The 23,460-nt window shown below is 41.7% G+C and overlaps 1 protein-coding gene and 1 long non-coding RNA gene across 2 annotated transcripts in view; one reads left to right on the top strand and one right to left on the bottom strand.

Moving 5' to 3' along the window:
• Positions 1–7,050: 7,050 nt before the first annotated feature.
• The window catches only part of LOC138978718 (sodium-dependent phosphate transport protein 3-like), a 28,220-nt gene continuing 11,810 nt past the window's right edge, over positions 7,051–23,460 (top strand). Inside the window, exons 1-7 of the mRNA XM_070351509.1 lie at positions 7,051–7,128; positions 9,593–9,894; positions 15,333–15,569; positions 17,281–17,368; positions 18,136–18,231; positions 21,513–21,643; positions 22,330–22,482. Of these exons, the coding sequence (XP_070207610.1) occupies positions 7,068–7,128; positions 9,593–9,894; positions 15,333–15,569; positions 17,281–17,368; positions 18,136–18,231; positions 21,513–21,643; positions 22,330–22,482 (1,068 nt within the window). The 5' untranslated portion in view covers positions 7,051–7,067. The remainder of the gene's footprint in view (positions 7,129–9,592; positions 9,895–15,332; positions 15,570–17,280; positions 17,369–18,135; positions 18,232–21,512; positions 21,644–22,329; positions 22,483–23,460) is intronic.
• On the bottom strand, positions 10,174–11,302 carry LOC138978720 (uncharacterized). The gene is made up of 2 exons (XR_011459773.1): positions 10,896–11,302; positions 10,174–10,615 (listed from the first exon to the last, which is right to left on the bottom strand). It is a non-coding gene; the product is annotated as an uncharacterized lncRNA (long non-coding RNA).

Here is a 23,460-nt window from a genome sequence, read left to right as displayed (position 1 = left end):
CCCCCCCCCCCCCCCCATTTCTAAGACCTCCAAAAATCTGAGACAATCAGGACTTTAAAAGGAGGGAGTCTTAAAATGGAGGTACATTTACAGAGCGTATGAAGAGACAATCTGAAAAATTAATGGCTTATTACTTAAAACAGAGGAAATCTTACATTGGGGGTTTCACTGTACTGTATTAAGATCCACTTGTGCAACAAATAAATTTCAGCTTCAAGGAGCATGATCACAACTGACTGTGACCCCCGTCACGGCTTTATCCTTTGATTTTCCTTTTTTACATTTAGTCAAGTTTTGACAATGTTTTAACATGGAGGGGAAATCGAGACGAGGGTCGTGGTGTATGTGTGTGTGTCTGTCTGTGCGTGTGTGTGTGTAGAGCGATTCAGACCAAACTACTGGACCGATCTTTATGAAATTTGACATGAGAGTTCCTGGGAATGATATCCCCGGACGTTTTTTTCATTTTTTTGATAAATACTTTGAAATTTTTGTAAAGCAATCTTCGACGAAGGCCGGACTTCGGTATTGCATTTCAGCTTGGTGGCTTAGAAATTAATTAATGACTTTGGTCATTAAAAATCTGAAAATTTTAATTTTTTTTGTTTTAATATAAAACGATCCAAATTTACGTTCATCGTATTCTACATCATTTCCTGATTCCAAAAACATATTAATATGTTATATTTGGAATAAAAACAAGCTCTGAAAATTAAAAATATAACAATTACGTATGATCAAAATTAAATTTCCGAAATCGATTTAAAAACAATTTCATCTTATTCCTTGTCGGTTCCTGATTCCAAAAACATATAGATATGATATGTTTGGATTAAAAACACGCTCAGAAAGTTAAAACGAAGAGAGGTACAGAAAAGCGTGCTATGCAGTACAGCGAAACCACTACTGCGCTGAACAGGCTCGTCAGTTTCACTCCGTTTTGCACAAGCGGCGTACTACGCGTATACGGTCATTGTGAAAAAATGCAGTGCGTTCAGTTTCATTCTGTGAGTTCCACAGCTTGACTAAATGTAGTAATTTCGCCTTACGCGACATGTTTTTCATTGTCATTACTTTATTGTCCCATCGCTGGGAAATTCGGGTCGCCTCATCCCAGTGGAAACCTAGCAGCAACAGAGTCGCGCTATCCAGGTGTCTGCGTGTTGAGGTGTATTAAGCCACCTGCACTTATGGCACAATGACCGAGGTCTTTTACGTGCCGCAGTGGTGACACGGGGGTGGAACAATGGATACCATCTCTGAGTCTGCACATAAAGTTGACACGTCAGTGTTTGTCCTGGCCCGGGTTCGAATCTGCGACCATAGGATCACAAGTCCATTGATTGCTCTACCAACTGAGCTACCGAACAAAACATCTATCAGATTGTGTGAAACAATTCTGCAAAAGTTCAAATCATTCCCATGAATAGTTTTGAAATTATCTTGTCATCCGTGAACTAACATGGTTTGATTCATCGCTTTGCTTATTTTACATTTAATAATTTTTACTACGGCAATCTTAAAGCACATTTTGTTTTTGATCATATACTATTACCGGTACTCTATATACATTGAAGCAAAAGCACATCGAATTTGAACACAAACAGTTCTGTTTTAATAATGTTGTGGTCAAATGACTTAAAGAGAAAAAAAGTCTATTTTAAGGTATAAATCCGTATTGTGATCTTCACAACAATCAAACAAATTGCGAAAGACCATATGAAAACAAGTCGCGTAAGGCGAAAATACAACATTTAGTCAAGCTGTCGAACTCACAGAATGAAACTGAACGCAATGCAATTGTTCAGCAAGACCGTATACTCGTAGCATCGTCAGTCCACCGCTCGTGGCAAAGGCAGTGAAATTGACAAGAAGAGCGGGGTAGTAGTTGCGCTGAGAAGGATAGCACACTTTTCTGTACCTCTCTTCGTTTTAACGTTCTGAGCGTGTTTTTAATCCAAACATATCATATCTATATGTTTTTGGAATCAGGAACCGACAAGGAATAAGATGAAAGTATTTTTAAATTGATTTCGAAAATTTAATTTTGATCATAATTTTTATATTTTTAATTTTCAGAGCTTGGTTGTAATCCAAATATAACATATTTATATGTTTTTGGAATCAGAAAATGATGAAGAATAAGATGAACGTAAATTTAGATCGTTTTATAAAAAAAATTTTTTTTTACAATTTTCAGATTTTTAATGACCAAAGTCATTAATTAATTTTTAAGCCACCAAGCTGAAATGCAATACCGAAGTCCGGCCTTCGTCGAAGATTGCTTGGCCAAAATTTCAATCAATTTGATTGAAAAATGAGGGTGTGACAGTGCCGCCTCAACTTTTACAAAAAGCCGGATATGACGTCATCAAAGACATTTATCGAAAAAAAGAAAAAAACATCCGGGGATATCATTCCCAGGAACTCTCATGTCAAATTTCATAAAGATCGGTCCAGTAGTTTAGTCTGAATCGCTCTACACACACAGACAGACAGACACACACACATACACCACGACCCTCGTCTCGATTCCCCCCTCTATGTTAAAACATTTAGTCAAAACTTGACTAAATGTAATCACGAGGGCTAAACCAAGTTTTGACGTCAAAGCTGTCTTCGTGTATATAAAATAACCAAAATATAACTCTCTCTCCGATCTCACTCACTCTTTCTCTCTCTATTCACCTCTCTCTCTCTCATTTTCCCCACGTTCTCTCTCTCTCTCTCTCTCTCTCTCTCTCTCTCTCTCTCTCTCTCTCTCCCCCCCTTCTCTCAATCACTCTCTGTGTTTGTCTGTCTGTCCCTCTCCCCCCTCCCTCCCTCCCTCCCTCCCTCTTTCTTTCTCTGAAACCGTAAAGTCATGCTGTCCATTCAGACCCGGCTGGTCTATAGGATCTAAGAATAAAACGGGTTTTGTGTGTGTGTGTGTATGTGTGTGTGTGTGCGTGTGTGTGTGTGCGTGCGTGCGCATGTGTGTGTGTGTGTGTTGTGCGTGCGTGCGTGCGTGAATAAATCATGTGTACGTGCGTTCTTGCGCGTGTGTGTGCGTGCGTGCTAGCCGTGCGCGCGCGCGCGCGTGTGTGTGTGTGTGTGTGTGTGTGTGTGTGAATCTTTTTTACATTTAGTCAAGTTATGACTAAATGTTTTAGCATCGAGGGGGGAATCGAGACGAGGGTCGTGGTGTATGTGCGTGTGTCTGTGTGTGTGTGTGTGTGTGTAGAGCGATTCAGACTAAACTACTGGACCGATCTTTATGAAATTTGACATGAGAGTTCCTGGGTATGAAATCCCCGAACGTTTTTTTCATTTTTTTGATAAATGTCTTTGATGACGTCATATCCGGCTTTTCGTGAAAGTTGAGGCGGCACTGTCACGCCCTCATTTTTCAACCAAATTGATTGAAATTTTGGTCAAGCAATCTTCGACGAAGCCCGGACTTCGGTATTGCATTTCAGCTTGGTGGCTTAAAAATTAATTAATGACTTTGGTCATTAAAAATCTGAAAATTGTAAAAAAAAATAAAAAAAAATTTATTAAACGATCCTAATTTACGTTCATCTTATTCTCCATCATTTTCTGATTCCAAAAACATATAAATATGTTATATTTGGATTAAAAACAACCTCTGAAAATTAAATATATAAATCTTATGATCAAAATTAAATTTTCTAAATCAATTTAAAAACACTTTCATCTTATTCCTTGTCGGTTCCTGATTCCAAAAACATATAGATATGATATGTTTGGATTAAAAACACGCTCAGAAAGTTAAAACAAAGAGAGGTACAGAAAAGCGTGCTATCCTTCTTAGCGCAACTACTACCCCGCTCTTCTTGTCAATTTCACTGCCTTTGCCATGAGCGGTGGACTGACGATACGGTCTTGCTGAAAAATGGCATTGCGTTCAGTTTCATTCTGTGAGTTCGACAGCTACTTGACTAAATGTTGTATTTTCGCCTTACGCGACTTGTTATATTATTGTCGATGACTACAGAAGGAAAGAATAGTACGTATGATGCACTTTGCCTGTTGAAATTCTGAACTTTTAGCACTACTTTTTCCCCTTTGAGTTTAAGTTTCTGACATTTCCTTTATGGTTTCAATGTTACGTTCGTGTTTATGAATAATTAGAGCGCGTCATATCGACATTGTTATATATTCTGATCTACGAGTATTTTTTACCGCTACATATAGGTACGTGTCCTTGGACACCCTCAACATTAGCTGTGCTCTGACGGGCGCAGAGGCGTGGTGCCGGTAAGACGTCGGCCTCCTAATCGTCGAGAGGTCCGTGAATTCGAATCCCGGTCGCTGCCGCCTGGTGGGTTAAGAGTGGAGATTTTTTCGATCTCCCAGGTCAACTTATGTGCAGACCTGCTTTGTGACTTAATCCCCTTCGTGTGTACACGCAAGCACAAGACCAAGTGCGCACGGAAAAGATTCTGTAATCCATGTCAGAGTTCGGTGGGTTATGGAAACACGAAAATAGCCTACCCAGCATGCCTACTCAACGAAAGCGGAGTGAAGCTGACTATGCTCTCAGAGTATTGTGTGGGGAACCCAAATGGGCAAACGAGCTCACACGTAACCAGACAAATTCTGGAACGCTGAAGAAGAAGAAGAAGAAGTTGTGCTCTGCAGCAAACTGTTATAGTCCAAACATTTCCATAGTAAGGTACCCATGTCCGCAGAATAAGGTGCAATATATGTAAATCATGAAGCGCTGTTGAATGGTTTGGTGAAGATTTTCTAAATATCCTGCGGCTCAAATAGTTGCAACTAAAAGGTAAAGGACTGAGCAAGATGATTACATGTATATTCATAATCAGTTTTAGTTTAAAATGTGTTTTTTTTTTCTCTGTCATAAAAGATATATATAGTTTTCACTCCTCTCCCCCCTCTTATTTGTTTCAATTTTTTTAGTTTTGGGTTTATTTTTGTTGTTGTTGTTGTTGTTGTTGTGCAACATGTTTTGCTTAGTGTAGTTTTTCCTTCTGCAGAAAAAGACATAATTTCAGTGTTTATCCTCTTGTTTTTGTTCTGTTCGTTTGCTAATATTATGTAAGAACAAGCCTTCTTTTAGGAATGGGGATGCGGTTTTTATAGGAAGACGATGAATAGTTCCTTTTTGGACAACGTGTCGTTGCGGAGTAAAAGAATAGTTTTGCAGAAATGTTGCACCTTCATCGCGTGGAAACTGTGCATTAAGGTGGAGAAAAGGGACGGGTCATTTACGCTTTTGATGAGGTACACTTGCACCAGGTATACCTGTACACCTGCACCAGGTACGCCTGTACACCTACACGAGGTACACCAGTACACCTGCACCAGGTACACCTGCACCAGGTTTACCTATACACCTGGACCAGGTACACCTGTACACCTGCACCAGGTACACCAGTACACCTGCACCAGGTACACATGTACACCAGCACCAGGTACACCTGCACCAGGTGCACCAGCACCAGGTACGCCTGTACACCTGCACCAGGTACATCTGCACCAGGTACGCCTGTACACCTGCACCAGGTACACCTAAACTCCTGCACCAGAGCATCTGGTGACCTCACATTCTCTCAGTGAGTAAAACGTCTTACTGGTTGTGCAAGAGAACATCTGCGAATGACAATGCATGGATATGAATATTCATTTATGTGATGAAACAATTATCAACATATGAGGGGCCGTATAAGAGGCTAGTCCGACAACGTAAAAGAATGGACGTAGATGAGCTTCCCTGACCTCCTGTCGACAGCCCCCAGCAGATCAGCCTGGAGAAAGGTTTCATCATGATGATGATGATGATGATGATGACGACGATGACGACGACGACGATGATGATGATGATGATGATGATAAGCTTGAGAGGCTATTTGAAAAGATTTTTTTATTAGAGCAAAAGATTCTGCTGCTAATATACTGATAATGATAAGACACCGATGAAGAACAGCGCAGCATTGGAAACAGTATTTATTAACAACCACTGCATATGACACAGAATACATAGTGTTGTAATCCACACAAGTTCAAATAAAACACGAATACGGAACGCCCCGAGCCGCCCCTCCCCCCCCCCACACACACACACACTCTCACTTACAAAAAAGACATACAGAGCTTATACTATAGCCACGGAAAACTGGAAGGAACAGACTGCTATACCAAGCAGTCTAGCCCATCCCCAAAACCACCAGAACCCACCTACTAAACGGATACCACACAAGACGGGTACAGTGGCCTCGTGGATAATACATCGGCCTCCTAATCGGAAGGTCGTGTGTTCAAATCCCGGCCGCGGCTGCATGCCTGGTGGGTTAAGGGTGGAGATTTTCCCGATCTCCCAGGTCAACTTATGTGCAGACCTGCTAGTGCCTCATCACCCTTCGTGTGTACACGCAAGCAAAAGACCAAGTACGCACGGAAAAGATCTTGTAATCCATGTCAGAGTTCGGTGAAAATACCCAGCATGCTTCCCCCGAAAGCGGCGTATGGCTGCCTGCATGGTGGTGTAAAACGGCCATACACGTAAAAATCCACTCGTAGAAAAACACGAGTGTACATGGGAGTTTCAGCCCATGAACGAAGAAGAAGAAGAAGAAGAAAAAGAAGAAAAAGAAGAAGAAAAAGAAGAAGAAAAAGAAGAAGAAAAAGAAGAAGAAAAAGAAGAAGAAAAAGAAGAAAAAGAAGAAAAAAAAGTAAAAAAAAGAAAAAGAAGAAGAAAAAAGAAGAAGAAAAAAAAGAAGAAAAACAAGAAGAAAAAAAAGAAGAAAAAAGAAAAAGAAGGAGAAAAAAGAAAAAGAAGAAGAAAAAGAAAAAGAAGAAGAAGAAGAAGAAGAAGAAGAAGAAGAAGAAGAAGAAGAAGAAGAAGAAGAAGAAGAAGAAGAAGAAGAAGAAGAAGAAGAAGAAGAAGAAGAGGAAAGAGGAGGACACTGCATAATCATACAGAATGCCTTTGACATGGCCCCTCTACATATTTGCTGAGGTCACTGCGTGGTCCTATAAAACTAAGGACAGATCTGGTCGCTGTTAATTAATGACCAAGAATTGTCCTCGCACTCAGTGTCATGGCACCGGATCGCGAATCTCAAAAAACTAACGGCTTGACCGTCAACGGTCACAATGGAGGTAGGTGAAGTGGGTTTTTTTCGATCTGAGGATTACCGTTGCAAAATGTGCAGGAGCTTTCTATTGGTTGATTGATTGACTGGTTGAGTAACTGATTGGTTGATATGATTGATTGTTTAATTGATGATGAGATGCATTCACAAACGGTCCATATTAGGAGCCTGGGTGTCTTGTACGGAAAAGTGAAGAGGCCATCACAGATCATTGTAAAAAGTCCCATCATGCTTAAAAATCACATGATACAACTTAGTGTGCAAGTTAATAAGACTAACTCAAATATGACAGTATCAGGTTTATTCGTTTCGGTTTGAAGAGAACTTTATTTGAAACACAAGATCGAGTCTACAGAAACGTATCAAAATCAGAGAGAAAATAAATGAAATCATCAAATTTCACGCAAATAAGACTGTTTGACTTTTTTTTTTCAAAGCCTTAGGGCTAGTTATAGGTGGGTTTTTTTTCGACAAGCTTCCCGATGCATGACTAAAACAAGTCTTTATCTTTTCTTTTCTTCTATTTGTAGAAGGTGGTTCATAGTAAAGGACGCACACATACTTCTTAAGATTCTGTCATTATTTTGTGTTTGTGCTAGAAAGACTGCTAAACTGCAACAAGTAGTCTTAGCTGCCACACAAAGCAATGAGCGCTTCTGGGGTGATAACGCGAGACAACTCCTCGGTGATCTTGCCGCGAGGTTCCGCCTGTTACCATTGTCTTTTTACCGTATAAAATGCACGACTTACACACGAACTGTTACCAAAGCGACATGCTATTGGAGACCAACGCACGTTTTTATATTTAGTCAAGTTTTGACTAAATATTTTAACATCGAGGGGGAATCCAATCCAATCCAATCCAATCCAATCGAAACGAGGGTCGTGGTGTATGTGCGTGCGTGTGTGCGTGTGTGTGTGTGTGTAGAGCGATTCAGACTAAACTACTGGACCGATCTTTATGAAATTTGACATGAGAGTTCCTGGGTATGAAATCCCCGAACGTTTTTTTCATTTTTTTGATAAATATCTTTGATGACGTCATATCCGGCTTTTCGTGAAAGTTGAGGCGGCACTGTCACGCCCTCATTTTTCAACCAAATTGGTTGAAATTTTGGTCAAGTAATCTTCGACAAAGCCCGGACTTCGGTATTGCATTTCAGCTTGGTGGCTTAAAAATTAATTAATGACTTTGGTCATTAATGAAAATTGTAAAAAAAAATAAAAATTTATAAAACGATCCAAATTTACGTTCATCTTATTTTCCATCATTTGCTGATTCCAAAAACATATAAATATGTTATATTTGGATTAAAAACAAGCTCTGAAAATTAAATATATAAAAATTATTATCAAAATTAAATTGTCGAAATCAATTTAAAAACACTTTCATCTTATTCCTTGTCGGTTCCTGATTCCAAAAACATATAGATATGATATGTTTGGATTAAAAACACGCTCATAAAGTTAAAACAAAGAGAGGTACAGAAAAGCGTGCTATCCTTCTTAGCGCAACTACTACCCCGCTCTTCTTGTCAATTTCACTGCCTTTGCCATGAGCGGTGGACTGACGATGCTACGAGTATACGGTCTTGCTGAAAAATGGCATTGCGTTCAGTTTCATTCTGTGAGTTCGACAGCTACTTGACTAAATATTGTATTTTCGCCTTACGCGACTTGTTTTCCTTTCTGGTGTGATCTTGCCGCGAGGTTCCGCCTGTTACCAGCCGAAAGAAAGAAGGGGAATAACCTCACCAGAACCGCCCATTGTGTGTGTGTTAACAACGACTGTGTTGTTGGACAGAAACTAGTCCGTTTTAAGGGTCAAATTTAGGGTCACATTTTGAGTGGGCGCTGCCAGAAGTGCAAAACAGTTATGTGAGTGCAAATATAATATGATTGGAATTTCATACCAACATCTTATTTGTGTTCGATATTTCAGTCTTTCCCCCAGATATATCCCGACAAGCCTCCACCTAGTCAGTACAGCGTCCAAAGAGGGCCGTTCAGCCTGTTTACAGCGCATTGCATACCAACATGTTTATCATTCGTGTTCGACTTTTCTTTTCCTTCGAGACATATCCCGACACGTCTCTACCCAGTCTGTACAGCGTCCAAAGCGGCCCGTACAACCTGTTTACATCGCATTACAATTACATACCAATATGTTTATTACTTGTGTTCGATTTCTGTCTTTCCCCCAGACATATCCCGACAAGTCTCAACACAGTCAGTACAGCATCCAAACCGGACCGTATAACATATGATTGGTTGATTGATTGTTTATTTGATGATGATGATGATGATGATGATGATGATGATGATGACGACGAAGACGACGACGACGACGATGATGATGATGATGATGATGATGATGATGATGATGATGATGATGATGATGATGATGATGATGCGCATTACATACCAACATGATGTTTATTATTTGTGTTCGACCTTTCTCTTCCCCCCAGATATATCCCGACAAGTCTCTACACAGTCCACAGCGTCCAAACCGGGCCGTACAACCTGCTTAAAGCGCTTCACATCATGGCGAGCATGTATGGCGCTTCAAATGCAGCTTGTCGTGGTCATCTTCATTCTCGTGCGAATGAACATGCCCATCGCTCTCGTCTGCATGATTGACAGCTCCCCTGCCCAGAATGCTTCACTTTTGGAACCGCAGGATATGATGTCACCTGCCAACTCTTCCTTCGCCGCTGAAGAGTCCCAAACGGGGGAGAGAAATTCAAGTTTTGGGACGAATTCAACAACGGTGCGGAATATTTCATTTTCTTAAGTTTTGGTTGTGTGATATTGAAGTTACGTATCGGTGAATGAGGCATAACGGTTAAAGGCACAGTAAGCCTCCCGTAAACCATCACAGATTGTTATGGAGTGGTATAGCCCGGTTTTTAGACAATCATAAATGCCTCTACACAACTCTATAAATTTAGTATTTGTTTACAGACTTGAATGCAATCTGAATAGTTGTCCGCTACAGTAGCTTACAAGGCACAAGCGCACACGCACTCACACACGCAAAAACCTGGTGTTAAATGGATCTTGACACTGCCAAGACTAATTATTATTAGTTTACAAAGCTTTTTACATCACAAAATCATTTCCGGGCTTCGACCAGTACTCTAGGCCGACAACACCGCAAGAAACTCTACAGTCCAAGACGCAGACACCTTTTGGCTCAAACAAAGCAGCTTAACAGGTAAGACGAATAGGTATTCTACTGTACGTTACCCTACTGCCATCTTTCGGCTTTCAAGATGTTGGTATGGCTGTAAGTCCTTCAGACGACTGACAAGGATGCACCAGTCCTCACGACACCGCAACCATTGCTTGACGTAGTCCTTGATCCTTCCAGTTCGTCTCGGCGGCTAACTGTAGAACCCTGCCAGCTCTCCATGCCATGGTCATGTACATCAAGCCGCAGTTGACTGGTTCAGTTCAGCCTCCGTCGATGAAACCCTCCAGTTGGAACACTGTAAAGTTTATAGTCCATAAATCAACTTGTCTTTAGTTTCTTTCACTCGCACAATAAAAATACTCACTCGTCCAACATATTAAGCTGCATGAGCCAATATAATTATTTACACGTTAATTCCTGTTTTCTAAAGCCAAGAAAACGTTACGTAAAACCCTCACATGTTTAAGCCGTGTAGCACAATAGCTTAGGCCTACACAATAACGTTAAACACAGAACCAGTCACTCTTCTCACATACGACAACATGACATGAAAATATAACCGGTTTCAAACATACCTCAAAAGAGTGTAAAGCCAACATTTAGTACAGTCGCCGGCCTGGCATGAATATGAAAATGGAAGATATCACGTAGACTGATAGGGAAAGTTCGTCAGTCTTCATCCTTCTTCAGTCAGATACCTAAAACAGGAGCCCGTCTGCTAAAGTGTTACGAAAAACATGAGTCGAGCTTGGCTCCTTGACGGCGACTGATTTTACAAAGTCGTTCTTGCTATGACATTGCCAGTGAGCTGTCGCCTGCATTACTTGCACGTGAAAAACCTTGTCAGTTACACAAAGGTTCAACTGCGGTCAACGCGACGGTATGCAGCCTATAGCCCTTTCCAATGTCTGACCATCGCTATAGTCTATTCTATTTACAACAATACACATTACCCCAGATACGAGTAAACCGCTTCGTAACACAGATACTGTCAGGCTTTTACACACAGTACAAACACCATTTCATTTGAACACTCACCCCGTCGCGATATAACCTTGAACGGTTGAAAACGACGTTAAACACCAAATAAAGACAGAAAGAAAGAAAGAAACACTCACCGTTTGAGAACATTCTAGGTGCCCTCCGTAAAGAGCGAGCAATTTTCAAAGAATTTATTTTTGCGTGGTTTATCTTACCTCTGAGCCATCGTGAACCCGTGTAATCCAGTTTCCCTTTTTTCACAATTTAGCCGCGAGTTTGTCATTTCAATGCAAATCTCTGAAAGCTTATCTGCAATAGCACGTTATTGTGTACCTTTGAATCTGAAATGCAACAATGAAACGGCTGCGAACTAGAGCAGTGGCGGTTAACGGTTCAGAGGAACTGGCGCCAGGCAGCGTCGTCTGCTACGAGAACCACGACCTTGCGTGAACCTGCTTCCAGGTTATCTTTTTTTAAACTTTCAAAACTTCGCATTGTTCTGATCTTGTCTTGATGAACAAAGATTTCTTTTATGATTTAAGAATTTCAGAAGCGCAAAAAAGCACCGTCCGATTGTCTGACAGACAATTGGCAAAATTAATTCTTTGAAAATTGCTAGCTCTTTACGTAGGGCACCTAGGATGTTCCCGTTCGGTGAGCGTTCAAATGGAAGGGAGTTTGTACTGTGTATAAAAGCCTGACAGTATATGTGATGGTTTACGGGAGGCTTACTGTGCCTTCAACTAAAGAGAGACTGAACAACTTCCAAGCACAAAACCGAACTTCTCCGCAGGAAAACAATCTAGTTATCAGCCTGTATGAAACGAAAAGAGACAGCCGCGGTGTTGGATTGGTTGCAATTTTGTTTGTTTGTTTCAGTGTTTGCTTAACGCCCAGCCGACCACGAAGGGCCATATCAGGGCGGTGCTGCTTTGACATATAACGTGCGCCACACACAAGACAGAAGTCGCAGCACAGGCTTCATGTCTCACCCAGTCACATTATTCTGACACCGGACCAACCAGTCCTAGCACTAACCCCATAATGCCAGACGCCAGGCGGAGCAGCCACTAGATTGCCAATTTTAAAGTCTTAGGTATGACCCGGCCGGGGTTCGAACCCACGACCTCCCGATCACGGGGCGGACGCCTTACCACTAGACCAACCATGCCGGATTGGTTGCAATTGAACAAGATATAACAATAACAATGTACTCACCAGAAAACAGCAACAAGAATACAAAAACAAGAACTGGTTTCGACTTATCGTCTTCGTCAGCACAAGTGACAACAAGTCGCGTAAGGCGAAAATACAACATTTAGTCAAGTAGCTGTCGAACTCACAGAATGAAACTGAACGCAATGCCATTTTTCAGCAAGACCGTATACTCGTAGCATCGTCAGTCCACCGCTCATGGCAAAGGCAGTGAAATTGACAAGAAGAGCGGGGTAGTAGTTGCGCTAAGAAGGACAGCACGCTTTTCTGTACCTCTCTTTGTTTTAACTTTCTGAGCCTGTTTTTAATCCAAACATATCATATCTATATGTTTTTGGAATCAGGAACCGACAAGGAATAAGATGAAAGTGTTTTTAAATTGATTTGGACAATTTAATTTTGATAATAATTTTTATATATTTAATTTTCAGAGCTTGTTTTTAATCCAAATATAACATATTTATATGTTTTTGGAATCAGCAAATGATGGAAAATAAGGTAAACGTAAATTTGAATCGTTTTATAAATTTTTATTTTTTTTTACAATTTTCAGATTTTTAATGACCAAAGTCATTAATTAATTTTTAAGCCACCAAGCTGAAATGCAATACCGAAGTCCGGGCTTTGTCGAAGATTACTTGACCAAAATTTCAACCAATTTGGTTGAAAAATGAGGGCGTGACAATGCCGCCTCAACTTTCACGAAAAGCCGGATATGACGTCATCAAAGACATTTATCAAAAAAATGAAAAATTTTTCGGGGATTTCATACCCAGGAACTCTCATGTCAAATTTCATAAAGATCGGTCCAGTAGTTTAGTCTGAATCGCTCTACACACACACACAGACACACGCACATACACCACGACCCTCGTTTCGATTCCCCCTCGATGTTAAAATATTTAGTCAAAACTTGACTAAATATAAAAACTATAAGCTAAAAAGAAAGAGTTGACAGAAAAATTAACAAGTCGCGTAAGGCGAAAATACATTTAGTCAAGCTGTCGAACTCACAGAATGAAACTAAACGCAATGCAATTTTTCAGCAAAACCGTATACTCGTAGCATCGTCAGTCCACCGCTCGTGGCAAAGGCAGTGAAATTTACAAGAAGAGCGGGGTAGTAGTTGCGCTGAGAAGGATACCACGCTTTTCTGTGCCTCTCTTCGTTTTAACTTTCTGAGCGTGTTTTTTATTCAAACATATCATATCTATTATGTTTTTGGAATCAGGAACCGACAAGGAATAAGATAAAAGTGTTTTTAAATTGATTTCGACAATTTAATTTTGATCATAATTTTATATTTTTAATTTTCAGAGCTTGTTTTTAATCCAAATATAACATATTTATATGTTTTTGGAATCAGAAAAAGATAAAAAATAAGATGAACGTAAATTTGGATCGTTTTATAAAAAAATTGTTTGTTTTTTTACAATTTTCGGATTTTTAATGACCAAAGTCATTAATTAAAATTTAAGCCACCAAGCTGAAATGCAATTATACCGAAGTCCGGCCTTCGTCGAAAATTGCTTGGCCAAACTTTCAATCAATTTGATTGAAAAATGAGGGTGTGACAGTGCCGCCTCAACTTTTACAAAAAGCCGGATATGACGTCATCAAAGGTATTTATCGAAAAGAAGAAAAAAACGTCCGGGGATATCATTCCCAGGAACTCTCATGTACAATTTTATAAAGATTGGTCCAGTAGTTTGGTCTGAATCGCTCTACACACACACACACGCACAGACACACAGACACACACAGACACACACACACACACACACACACACACACACACACACACACACACCCACACACACACACACACACACACACACACACACACACACACACACACATACACCACGACCCTCGTCTCGATTCCCCCCTCTATGTTAAAACATTTAGTCAAAACTTGACTAAATGTAAAAATGAAGAGAACGTGCACAAGAGAATACAGACAGAGTGTAACGTGCCCATGGTTGAAATTGAGATTTGTTGTGATTTCAACAAATCGGACGCGGCGGTTTGTTCTCTCCCGTTTGGGTGGCACCCACTTTCGCTTCGTGCCCCTGGGACCAGGTGTCTATATTAGGTGCTCTTCCCCTATGTACGGAACGCGGATCGTATCAACTGATGCATGAAATGGATGCATCCAAAACCAAGATTTGATGCATCATTTCCACAATTTGATGCATCATTTTCACAAAAGGATGCATCCTTTTAAAAAAGGATGCATCATTTTCCAAAACTGATGCATCCGATACGAAAATGATGCATCCCTTTAGAAAATGATGCATCATTTTGATGCATCACTTTCGGTTTTGTATGCATGCGAAAGATCATTCATTTCCGGTCTTTCCGTAAGAAATGCTTGAGCACGGAAAAACTTGAAATGACATTTTGACGAATATAAACAGATTGGTTAGATAAAACAAAAATAAACGTACAACATACCATTAGGGAACAAGTCAAAGTCACGGCATTATGCATTTTAAGGCATTTTTTCTTTTGTTTGTGGTTTGTTTTCTGTGCACACGAAGTTTTGACGCCCTTGACCTTCGACTCAAACTTTCGTTTTCCGACGTTCGTTTCGCTTTGTATTCCGGTTCAAATTTTGCTTTTTGCTCGGCACTTTCTGGGAAAACCCGAAAATTCTGATGTATCCAAACGATGCATCAAATTGTAAAAATGATGCATCAAATTCTTGGTTTTGGATGTATCAATTTGATGCATCAATTGATACGATCCGCGTTCCGTACCTATGTCTCTGACACGCCTGGCGTTGACTCATGTCATTATTTCCAATGTTTCAGAAGAGAGGAGAGTTTAGATGGGAGAGCTCCACACAAGGCCTGGTCCTTTCTGCGGCCAACATGCTAGGCTTTGTCATGCCACTGATGACAGACTTTTTCAGCCGACTGGTCGGCGGCAAAAGACTTCTCCTTATCGGCATGGCCATGACCGCCATTTGTACCATACTGCAACCCATAGGTGCCCGGATGTCGCCCTACATTCTCATCGCTCTGCGCATGGGCGTTGGACTGGCGGGAGTGAGTTTGCATTACGTATATACGGAATGGCAGTTTTTTGCTGTGTTTTAGTGGTTGTAATTGTTGTTGTGGTTGTTGTTGTCGTCGTCGTCGTTGTTGTTGTTGTTGTTGTTGTTGTTGTTGTTGTTGCTGTTGTTGTTACACATACACACACACACACACACAAACACACACACACACACACACACACACACACACACACACACACACACACATACGCTCACACATCGGCTCCCTCTCATTTCAAGTCATCTATATATATATACGACTAGTGTCTGTGTGTCTGTGTGTCTGTGTGTCTGTGTGTCTGTGCGCGATGCGCGGCCAAGGTTCTCGATGGATCTGTTTCAAATTTGGTGATCATATTCAGGTACACCCTGGACACAACCTGGTCGATGAGATATTTCAACACGTGTTCTCAGCGCGCAGCGCGGAACCGATTTTGGTTCCACCTCAGCTATTTTGGTTCCACCTCAGCTTACCCGGGCCCCCATACCGACACACCATAGCCGCTACACCACATCACAACGCCAAAGTTCTCGGTGGTTCTTTTTCAAATTTGGACACCGTATTCAGCTACACCCCGGACACAATATCATCGATGAGATATTTCAACACGTGCTATCAGCGCGCAGCGCTAAACTCATGTTCGTTTTTGTGTTTATTTCACCATTATAAGTAACTCTTCCTTATCTTCTCCAGTGTTTGGCGTTTATCTCCCTTCCTTCGTGTGGCTTTCCCGTTCAGTTGTAAGTTACTATTTATTTTTAGAATGTCACTGCGCTGTCCAGAACGCTTCCCTTGCACCCGTAAGTTGTTCTTACTGTCAAAGTGAAAAGGTCGAATCAATTTATAGCCACGCGAAAAATACACTCTCACCTATCTCTATATATTTATAGATACAGATATGCATATATATATACGGCTTCTCTGTGTGTGTGTGTGTTTGTGTGTGTGTGTAGGCAAAAACCTATGTATTATAGAGTTCTGTTTGTGATGGGGTCTAGCGGCTTTTGTCTGTCTGCATGTTCTGGCATGTGAGAAGCCACAGCAGATAATATAGGGCTAAGAAATAAGCTCTAAAATTCTCAATCCCGTTTGACAGGACTTCGCCTTTCAAAGGTGATTGTGGTGAACCGCCACGCTGTCTGTCTCTGTCGCGCCGTTAAACCCCAAATTCCCGTTTCTGAGAGTGACTATTTTTAGAATGTCACTGCGCTGTCCAGAACGCTTCCCTTGCACCCGTAAGTTGTTCTTACTGTCAAAGTGAAAAGGTCGAATCAATTTATAGCCACGCGAAAAATACACTCTCACCTATCTCTATATATTTATAGATACAGATATGCATATATATATACGGCTTCTCTGTGTGTGTGTGTGTTTGTGTGTGTGTGTAGGCAAAAACCTATGTATTATAGAGTTCTGTTTGTGATGGGGTCTAGCGGCTTTTGTCTGTCTGTATGTTCTGGCATTTGAGAAGCCACAGCAGATAATATAGGGCTAAGAAATAAGCTCTAAAATTCTCAATCCCGTTTGACAGGACTTCGCCTGCAGAGGTGATTGTGATGAACCGCCACGCTGTCTGTCTCTGTCTCGCGATTCACCCCGGCGAAGCCGGGTATTCCTCTAGTACACAATACATATCCTGCACTCGATATATACATGAATGTAAAAATCGCCCATTGTTCCTACTGTTTCTGTATGTCACCAGGGAATGGCGATGCCTCTTATAACAGAAGTGTTTTCATGGTGGTCCCCTGGGGAGGAAAAAGTCAGCATGGTTTCCTTCGCTTTTGCAGGTAAAACATCATTTTGGTGTCTCTGTTTTGAAACTTTTTCAGTTGTCCCGTCAGATCATGTATACATCAATTCAGGATAAATTATATCAGCTTAAAATCTGTGTGTAAACTTTGCTTACTTTATATCTGAATGAATCTCCGTGTGACTTTGTCAGTGTGAATAACTGCTGTACGTTTGTTATTTTTGACATAAAGGATAGCTAAATCACTTCGACAGGGGTGTCCTTCGGTGTCGGCAGTCGTCAAAACACCAACATTTAGGTAAAAAAAGAAGTATATGCAATTTACATAATCGAGTTTTATCGATACTCTTCAGCTTTAGAACCGCGGCGGGCGCAATGGCTTGGTGGTAAGACGCCGGCCCTCAAAGCGGAAGGTCGTGGGTTCGAATCCCGGCCACGCCTGGTGGGTTAAGGTTAAGATTTTTTCGATCTCCCAGGTCAACTGATGTGCAGACCTGCTATCTAGTGCCTTATCCCCCTCCGTGTGTACAAGCAAGCACAAGACTAAGTGCGAACTGAAAAGATCCTGTAATCCATGTCAGAGTTCGGTGGGTTATAGAAACACTGAAATACCCAGAAAGCGGCGTATGGCTGCCTAAATGGCGGGGTAAAAATCCACTCGTGCAAAAACACGAGTGCACGTGGGAGTTTCAGCCCACGAACGCAGTAGAAGAAGAAGAAGAAGTACCGCGGCTACATGTACCAACCCAGCATTATCCCTGCCTCTGTGAGTGTGGTGACCGCGCCGTTTTTCTGTCTCCCAAGGTGTGAACATCGGCAACATTTTGGTCGGGGTGACATCGGGCTACCTGTGTGCCATTCCTTTTGACAACGGCTGGCCCTTAATCTTCTATGTGCACGGTCAGTTGTTCAAGTTAATTAATTAATTAATCATTCATTTAATGAATATATCATTGTGTCACGATCTAGTGACATGGACCAAGAAAGTGTCACTCGGTGGGGTGCCTTCTCTTGGTCAATTGCGACAGAAAGCGCCTGTGCGTGAGTCTGGGCTACGGCAGATTTTTGTTAACCATGCATAGCGAGCACGGATTTCACGGGGATGATTTCTGCTGTCGAAGCAGAACTCAGCTATAGCTGAACTTGATATGTGACAAGGTTAGTCACGTGTTTTCGTCAAGGTTGTCTGTGTGAGGACAAGTAACTGGACACTCGAAATTCAGCAGCGAGGAAGAAGGGTCGGTGTCAGAATTCTCCTACAAGTTTGATGGTTTTTCAACACGCTTAAATACTTTACTGGGTATCAACGTGCTATGCTACTTGCTAGTGAGGCTTGATAGGAACTCCATAGGACAGACCACCTTCTTCTTGGACACATGCTGGCTGACAGACGGGTCGTCAAATTCTCTTCGCTGTGTGGGAAGGTATTTTCACCGCAGAAAGTAGTCAGCAAGAGGTTGAATGGGACGTCGCTGTTGACGAACAGAGGCCATTCAAAGGAGGAAGCGGTTTTTGCTTCCATGAGAGTGCTACATTCATAGGCTTTTTGAGGTAATAAATCATTATTTAACGCTGTTGACGAGTCTGTGTTTGTGGAATGAAATACTCTCTGTTGTTCTTTCCAGTTTAGCGCATAGTTTGCTCTTTGTGACGCTAAAATACTAATCTGTATATGGTTTTTGCCAATATATGGAGAGAGGGAAGGAAAATAGCTGATTTGTTGTTGTAAAAGTTCGTTTGTGCAGGCCCACGTGCTCTATGAAATATGTAAAGGTGACGTGTTTGATGGTGGAGGGTAAAGGGTTGCGTGGCATGATTAGTGCACCGATGCTTTTTGTTGCAGCCTTTCTACTTACTATTGTCTGCTGCGTTTTTCTACGCTACGTGACTGCCGACTACGGGTCATCGCTATATGCTGTAACCGGGTCATCGCTGTTGCTGTTTTTCTGCTACTGCTGCTGGGATAACCGGAGAGGCCGTCACCGTCTGCAGGGGTCTTCCGGCAGGCAGTGACGTCACCTACAGGACCACCCTTTATTTCCAGCAATGGAGTGAGGCGCCTGACTTCCCCACGATTCCCTGCTGTTCCACGCCAACCGGCACTCCAATCGACGAAGCAGTTGTGGGGAAGAACTATTTACGGGACGTCCACTCGTAGCAGAAAGCTAAGTGCACCGTGCTATTGCGCCTTTTCCCACCAAGTCATCCTTTGATATTTGTGATTTCTGTTGAGTGGTAACAACGTGAGGGTGTGAAACCTGCTTTAACCAGCGTTCTTTGACAGACAGCTATAATTCATATTTCCTAACTTTACACGGGATCAGCGTGTTACTATAATTTTCTATATTCTAACTGGCATTTTGTCAGTGACCATTGGTTTTACGTTTTGAACGTAAAAGAACATATTTTGAGTGAAGTCTCGAGGGAGGTGGCGGGTTATTACATAAACAGGCGTCTGAAACTTATACTTTTGTTGATTCTATTTAATTGTATGACTGCGAGAGTGGATCGTGGTGTGGTTAGTTAGTTAGAAGTAACTAACCGTTTCATAATCACCTTATGTGATATAGTGAAACGTGACACATTGAGCTAAATCGGGCGGGGAAATAGCTCAGTCGCTAGCGGCTCTGGCTTCAAAACCTGTTGTCGATATCGGTGGGGGTTCGATCTCAACGTTCGTTGAGGGATTTATTTCCCAGAGTCTCCTCGGTGTCCCAACACCCCCGTGTGCATGCATGCTCATGATAAAGAACCCAAATTCACAGCGAAAGTCTCAGGGCTTGGAAACAGGAATACACGCATGCCGGAGAAAGAAACAAGTTGCGTAAGGCGAAATTACTACATTTAGTCAAGCTGTGGAACTCACAGAATGAAACTGAACGTAGTCCGCCGCTAGTGCAAAAGGCAGTGAAAGTGACGAGCCTGTTTGGCGCGGTAGCGGTTGCGCTGTGCTTCATAGCACGCTTTACTGTACCTCTCTTCGTTTTAACTTTCTGAGCGTGTTTTTAATCCAAACATATCATATCTATTATGTTTTTGGAATCAGGAACCGACAAGGAATAAGATGAAATAGTTTTTAAAACAATTTCGGAAATTTAATTCTAATCATAAGTTTTATATTTTTAATTTTCAGAGCTTGTTTTTAATCCAAATATAACATATTTATATGTTTTTGGAATCAGAAAATGATGAAGAATAAGATGAACGTAAATTTGGATCGTTTTATAAAAAAATTTTTTTTTTAATTTTTAGATTTTTAATGACCAAAGTCATTAATTAATTTTTAAGCCACCAAGCTGAAATGCAATACCGAAGTCCGGCCTTCGTCGAAGATTGCTTGGCCAAAATTTCAATCAATTTGATTGAAAAATGAGGGTGTGACAGTGCCGCCTCAACTTTTACAAAAAGCCGGATATGACGTCATCAAAGGTATTTATCGAAAAAAAGAAAAAGACATCCGGGGATATCATTCCCAGGAACTCTCATGTCAAATTTCATAAAGATCGGTCCAGTAGTTTGGTCTGAATCGCTCTACACACACACACACGCACAGACAGACAGACAGACAGACACACACATACACCACGACCCTCGTCTCGATTCCCCCTCTATGTTAAAACATTTAGTCAAAACTTGACTAAATGTAAAAAGAAGGGTTGCACCGCACTGTATGGCAGGTCGCTTTCCCCAGGGAGAAAGCAGCCCGGATTTCCATGAGGGTAACCTCCCATGTCTACATACAGTCTTAGCCCTATCCTTATCTTATCCTTGTTCTCCTACCATGTCAGGAAAAATTAACTCAGGGTATGTCTAATTAATTTTAGTCAGAAGTGAAAGAGGTAAAAGATATGTTGAAAGAGAAGAGGTGGCGGAAACATTTATGTGTGTGTGTGTGTGTGTGTGTGTGTGTGTGTTGTGTGTGTGTTGTGTGTGTGTGGCGGCAACATTTAGATATATATATATGCGTGTGTGTGTGTGTGTGTGTGTGTGTGTGTGTGTGTGTGTGTGTGTGTGTGTGAGTGTGTGTGTGTGTGCATCTTATGGCAGAAATCCAAAATCACGTCGAGTCTTGTATTGATAGTGTTCCGTCGCGATAATAATAACCTTCGTGGTTGAAAACGACGTTAAACACCAAATAAATAAATAAAGAATTGATAATGTTTGTTTGTGATTTTTTTCAGGGGGGATATGCCTTCTCTGGTGTGTGATGTGGCAAATATGCGGAAGCATCCGACCCGAGGATCACCCCTTTATATCAGAGGAAGAAAAATCTTACATTCTTAAAACTCGAGTTGGCATGGACAAATCTCAGGTATTCGTGTGTTTGTGTGTGTGTGTGTACGTGTGTGTGTGTGTGTGTGTGTGTGTGTGTGTGTGTGCGTGCGTGCGTGCGTGCGTGTTTGCGTGTGTGAGTGTGTGCGTGCGTGCGTGCGTGCGTGCGTGTGTGTGTGTGTGCGTGCGTGCGTGCGTGTGTGTGTGCGTGCGTGCGTGTGTGTGCGTGTGTGTGTGTGTGTGTGTGTGCTTGTGTGTGTGCGAATGTGTGTGTGTGTGTGTGTGTGTGTGTGTGCGTGCGTGCTTGCGCGCGTGTGTGTGTGTGTGTGTGTGTGTGCGTGCGTGCGTGTGTGTGCGTGCGTGTGTGTGTGTGTGTGTGTGTGTGTGTGTGTGTGTGTATGTGTGTGTGTGTGTGTGTGTGTACGCCTTCACCTCCTTCACATACACATCACGCGCAAGACCTCGCCAGCCATCAATAGATTCTTCCTTACACACATAAATCAGAGGTAAATTAACCATAACATAAAAAACATATTATGCACAGACGATGTGATCAGCAGTCACGTGACTAGTGACTGCTAAGAACTGAAGGGAAATAACTTCAATCATTTCTGATGTTTACTAAATAGGTCAAACACATTTGCACGATATCTGTTGAAACAATGATTTTTTTGTTTTGTTTTCTAAATAAAAAAATTAATTTCATTGCATTTGTTTGCCAACCAGAAACGTTCCAGTCCACCGTACAAGTTCGTGTTGACGTCACGTCCGGTTTGGGGTTTTCTGGGAGTAATGATAAGTCATTACTTTTCAGTCACTATCGTCTTCACCTATCTTCCTCTTTACCTCAGCACAGTGTTCCGACTCAACGTGGAAGAGGTAAGACTCGTGAACTTCGATTCGAATTGATATTTACTGTTACTTTTAAGGCACAGTAAGCCTCCCGTAAACCATCACAGATACCGTCAGGCTTTTACACAGAGTACAAACACCCTTTCATTTAAACACTCACCGCTTGAGAACATCCTAGGTGCCCTCCGTAAAGAGCGAGCAATTTTCAAAGAATTTATTTTTGCGTAGTTTATTTTACCCCTGAGCCATCGTGAACCCGTGTGATCCAGTTTCCCTTTTTCACAATGTTGTCGTCAGTTTGTAATTCGCTGTGAGCTTATCTGCAATAGCACGTTATTATGTACCTCTGACTATGCACGAAAAAACCGGCTGTGGTTCACAAGAACTCTAGCGATGGCTTTTGACTGTTCAGAGGAACTGGCGATAGGCATAAACCGTCGTCTGCTACGAGAACCACGACCTTGCGTGACCCTGCTTCCAGGCTTTTCTTTTTTCAAACTTTCAAAACTTCGAATTGTACTGATCTTGTCTTGATGAAAAAAGAATTCTTTTATGATTTAAGAATGCTTGTGTAAGAAGCTGTCAATTTATTATTTAGATTTCAAAAGTTAGGTCTAGCGCCAAAACGCACCACGGTCCGATTGTCTGAGAGACAATCCGCAAAATAAATTGCTCGCTCTTTACGTAGGGCACCTGGGATGTTCCCGTTTGGTGAGCGTTCAAATGGAAGGGTGTTTGTACTGTGTGTAGAAGCCTGACAGTATCTATGATGGTTTACGGGAGGCTTACTGTGCCTTTAAACTACTAACAGGGGCGGATCACATCATTTTTAAGGAGGGGGGGGGGGAGGGGTGTCCAAATTTCTTTTAGGGACAGATTGTCACCCTGTATACAGTGGAAACCCCCCCCCCCCCCATTTAAGACCCTCCAACGTGAGACTTCCTCCCCTTTAAGACCCTGTCTTTTAAGACCTTCTGTGAATATTCTCTGTAAAATAAGCCCCGT

This window comes from Littorina saxatilis, linkage group LG10 (assembly GCF_037325665.1).
Source record: "Littorina saxatilis isolate snail1 linkage group LG10, US_GU_Lsax_2.0, whole genome shotgun sequence".
Taxonomy (NCBI): Eukaryota; Metazoa; Mollusca; class Gastropoda; order Littorinimorpha; family Littorinidae; genus Littorina; species Littorina saxatilis.
The sequence above is the reverse complement of the archived record's forward strand: the minus strand, read 5'-3'. Positions and strand labels throughout refer to the sequence as shown.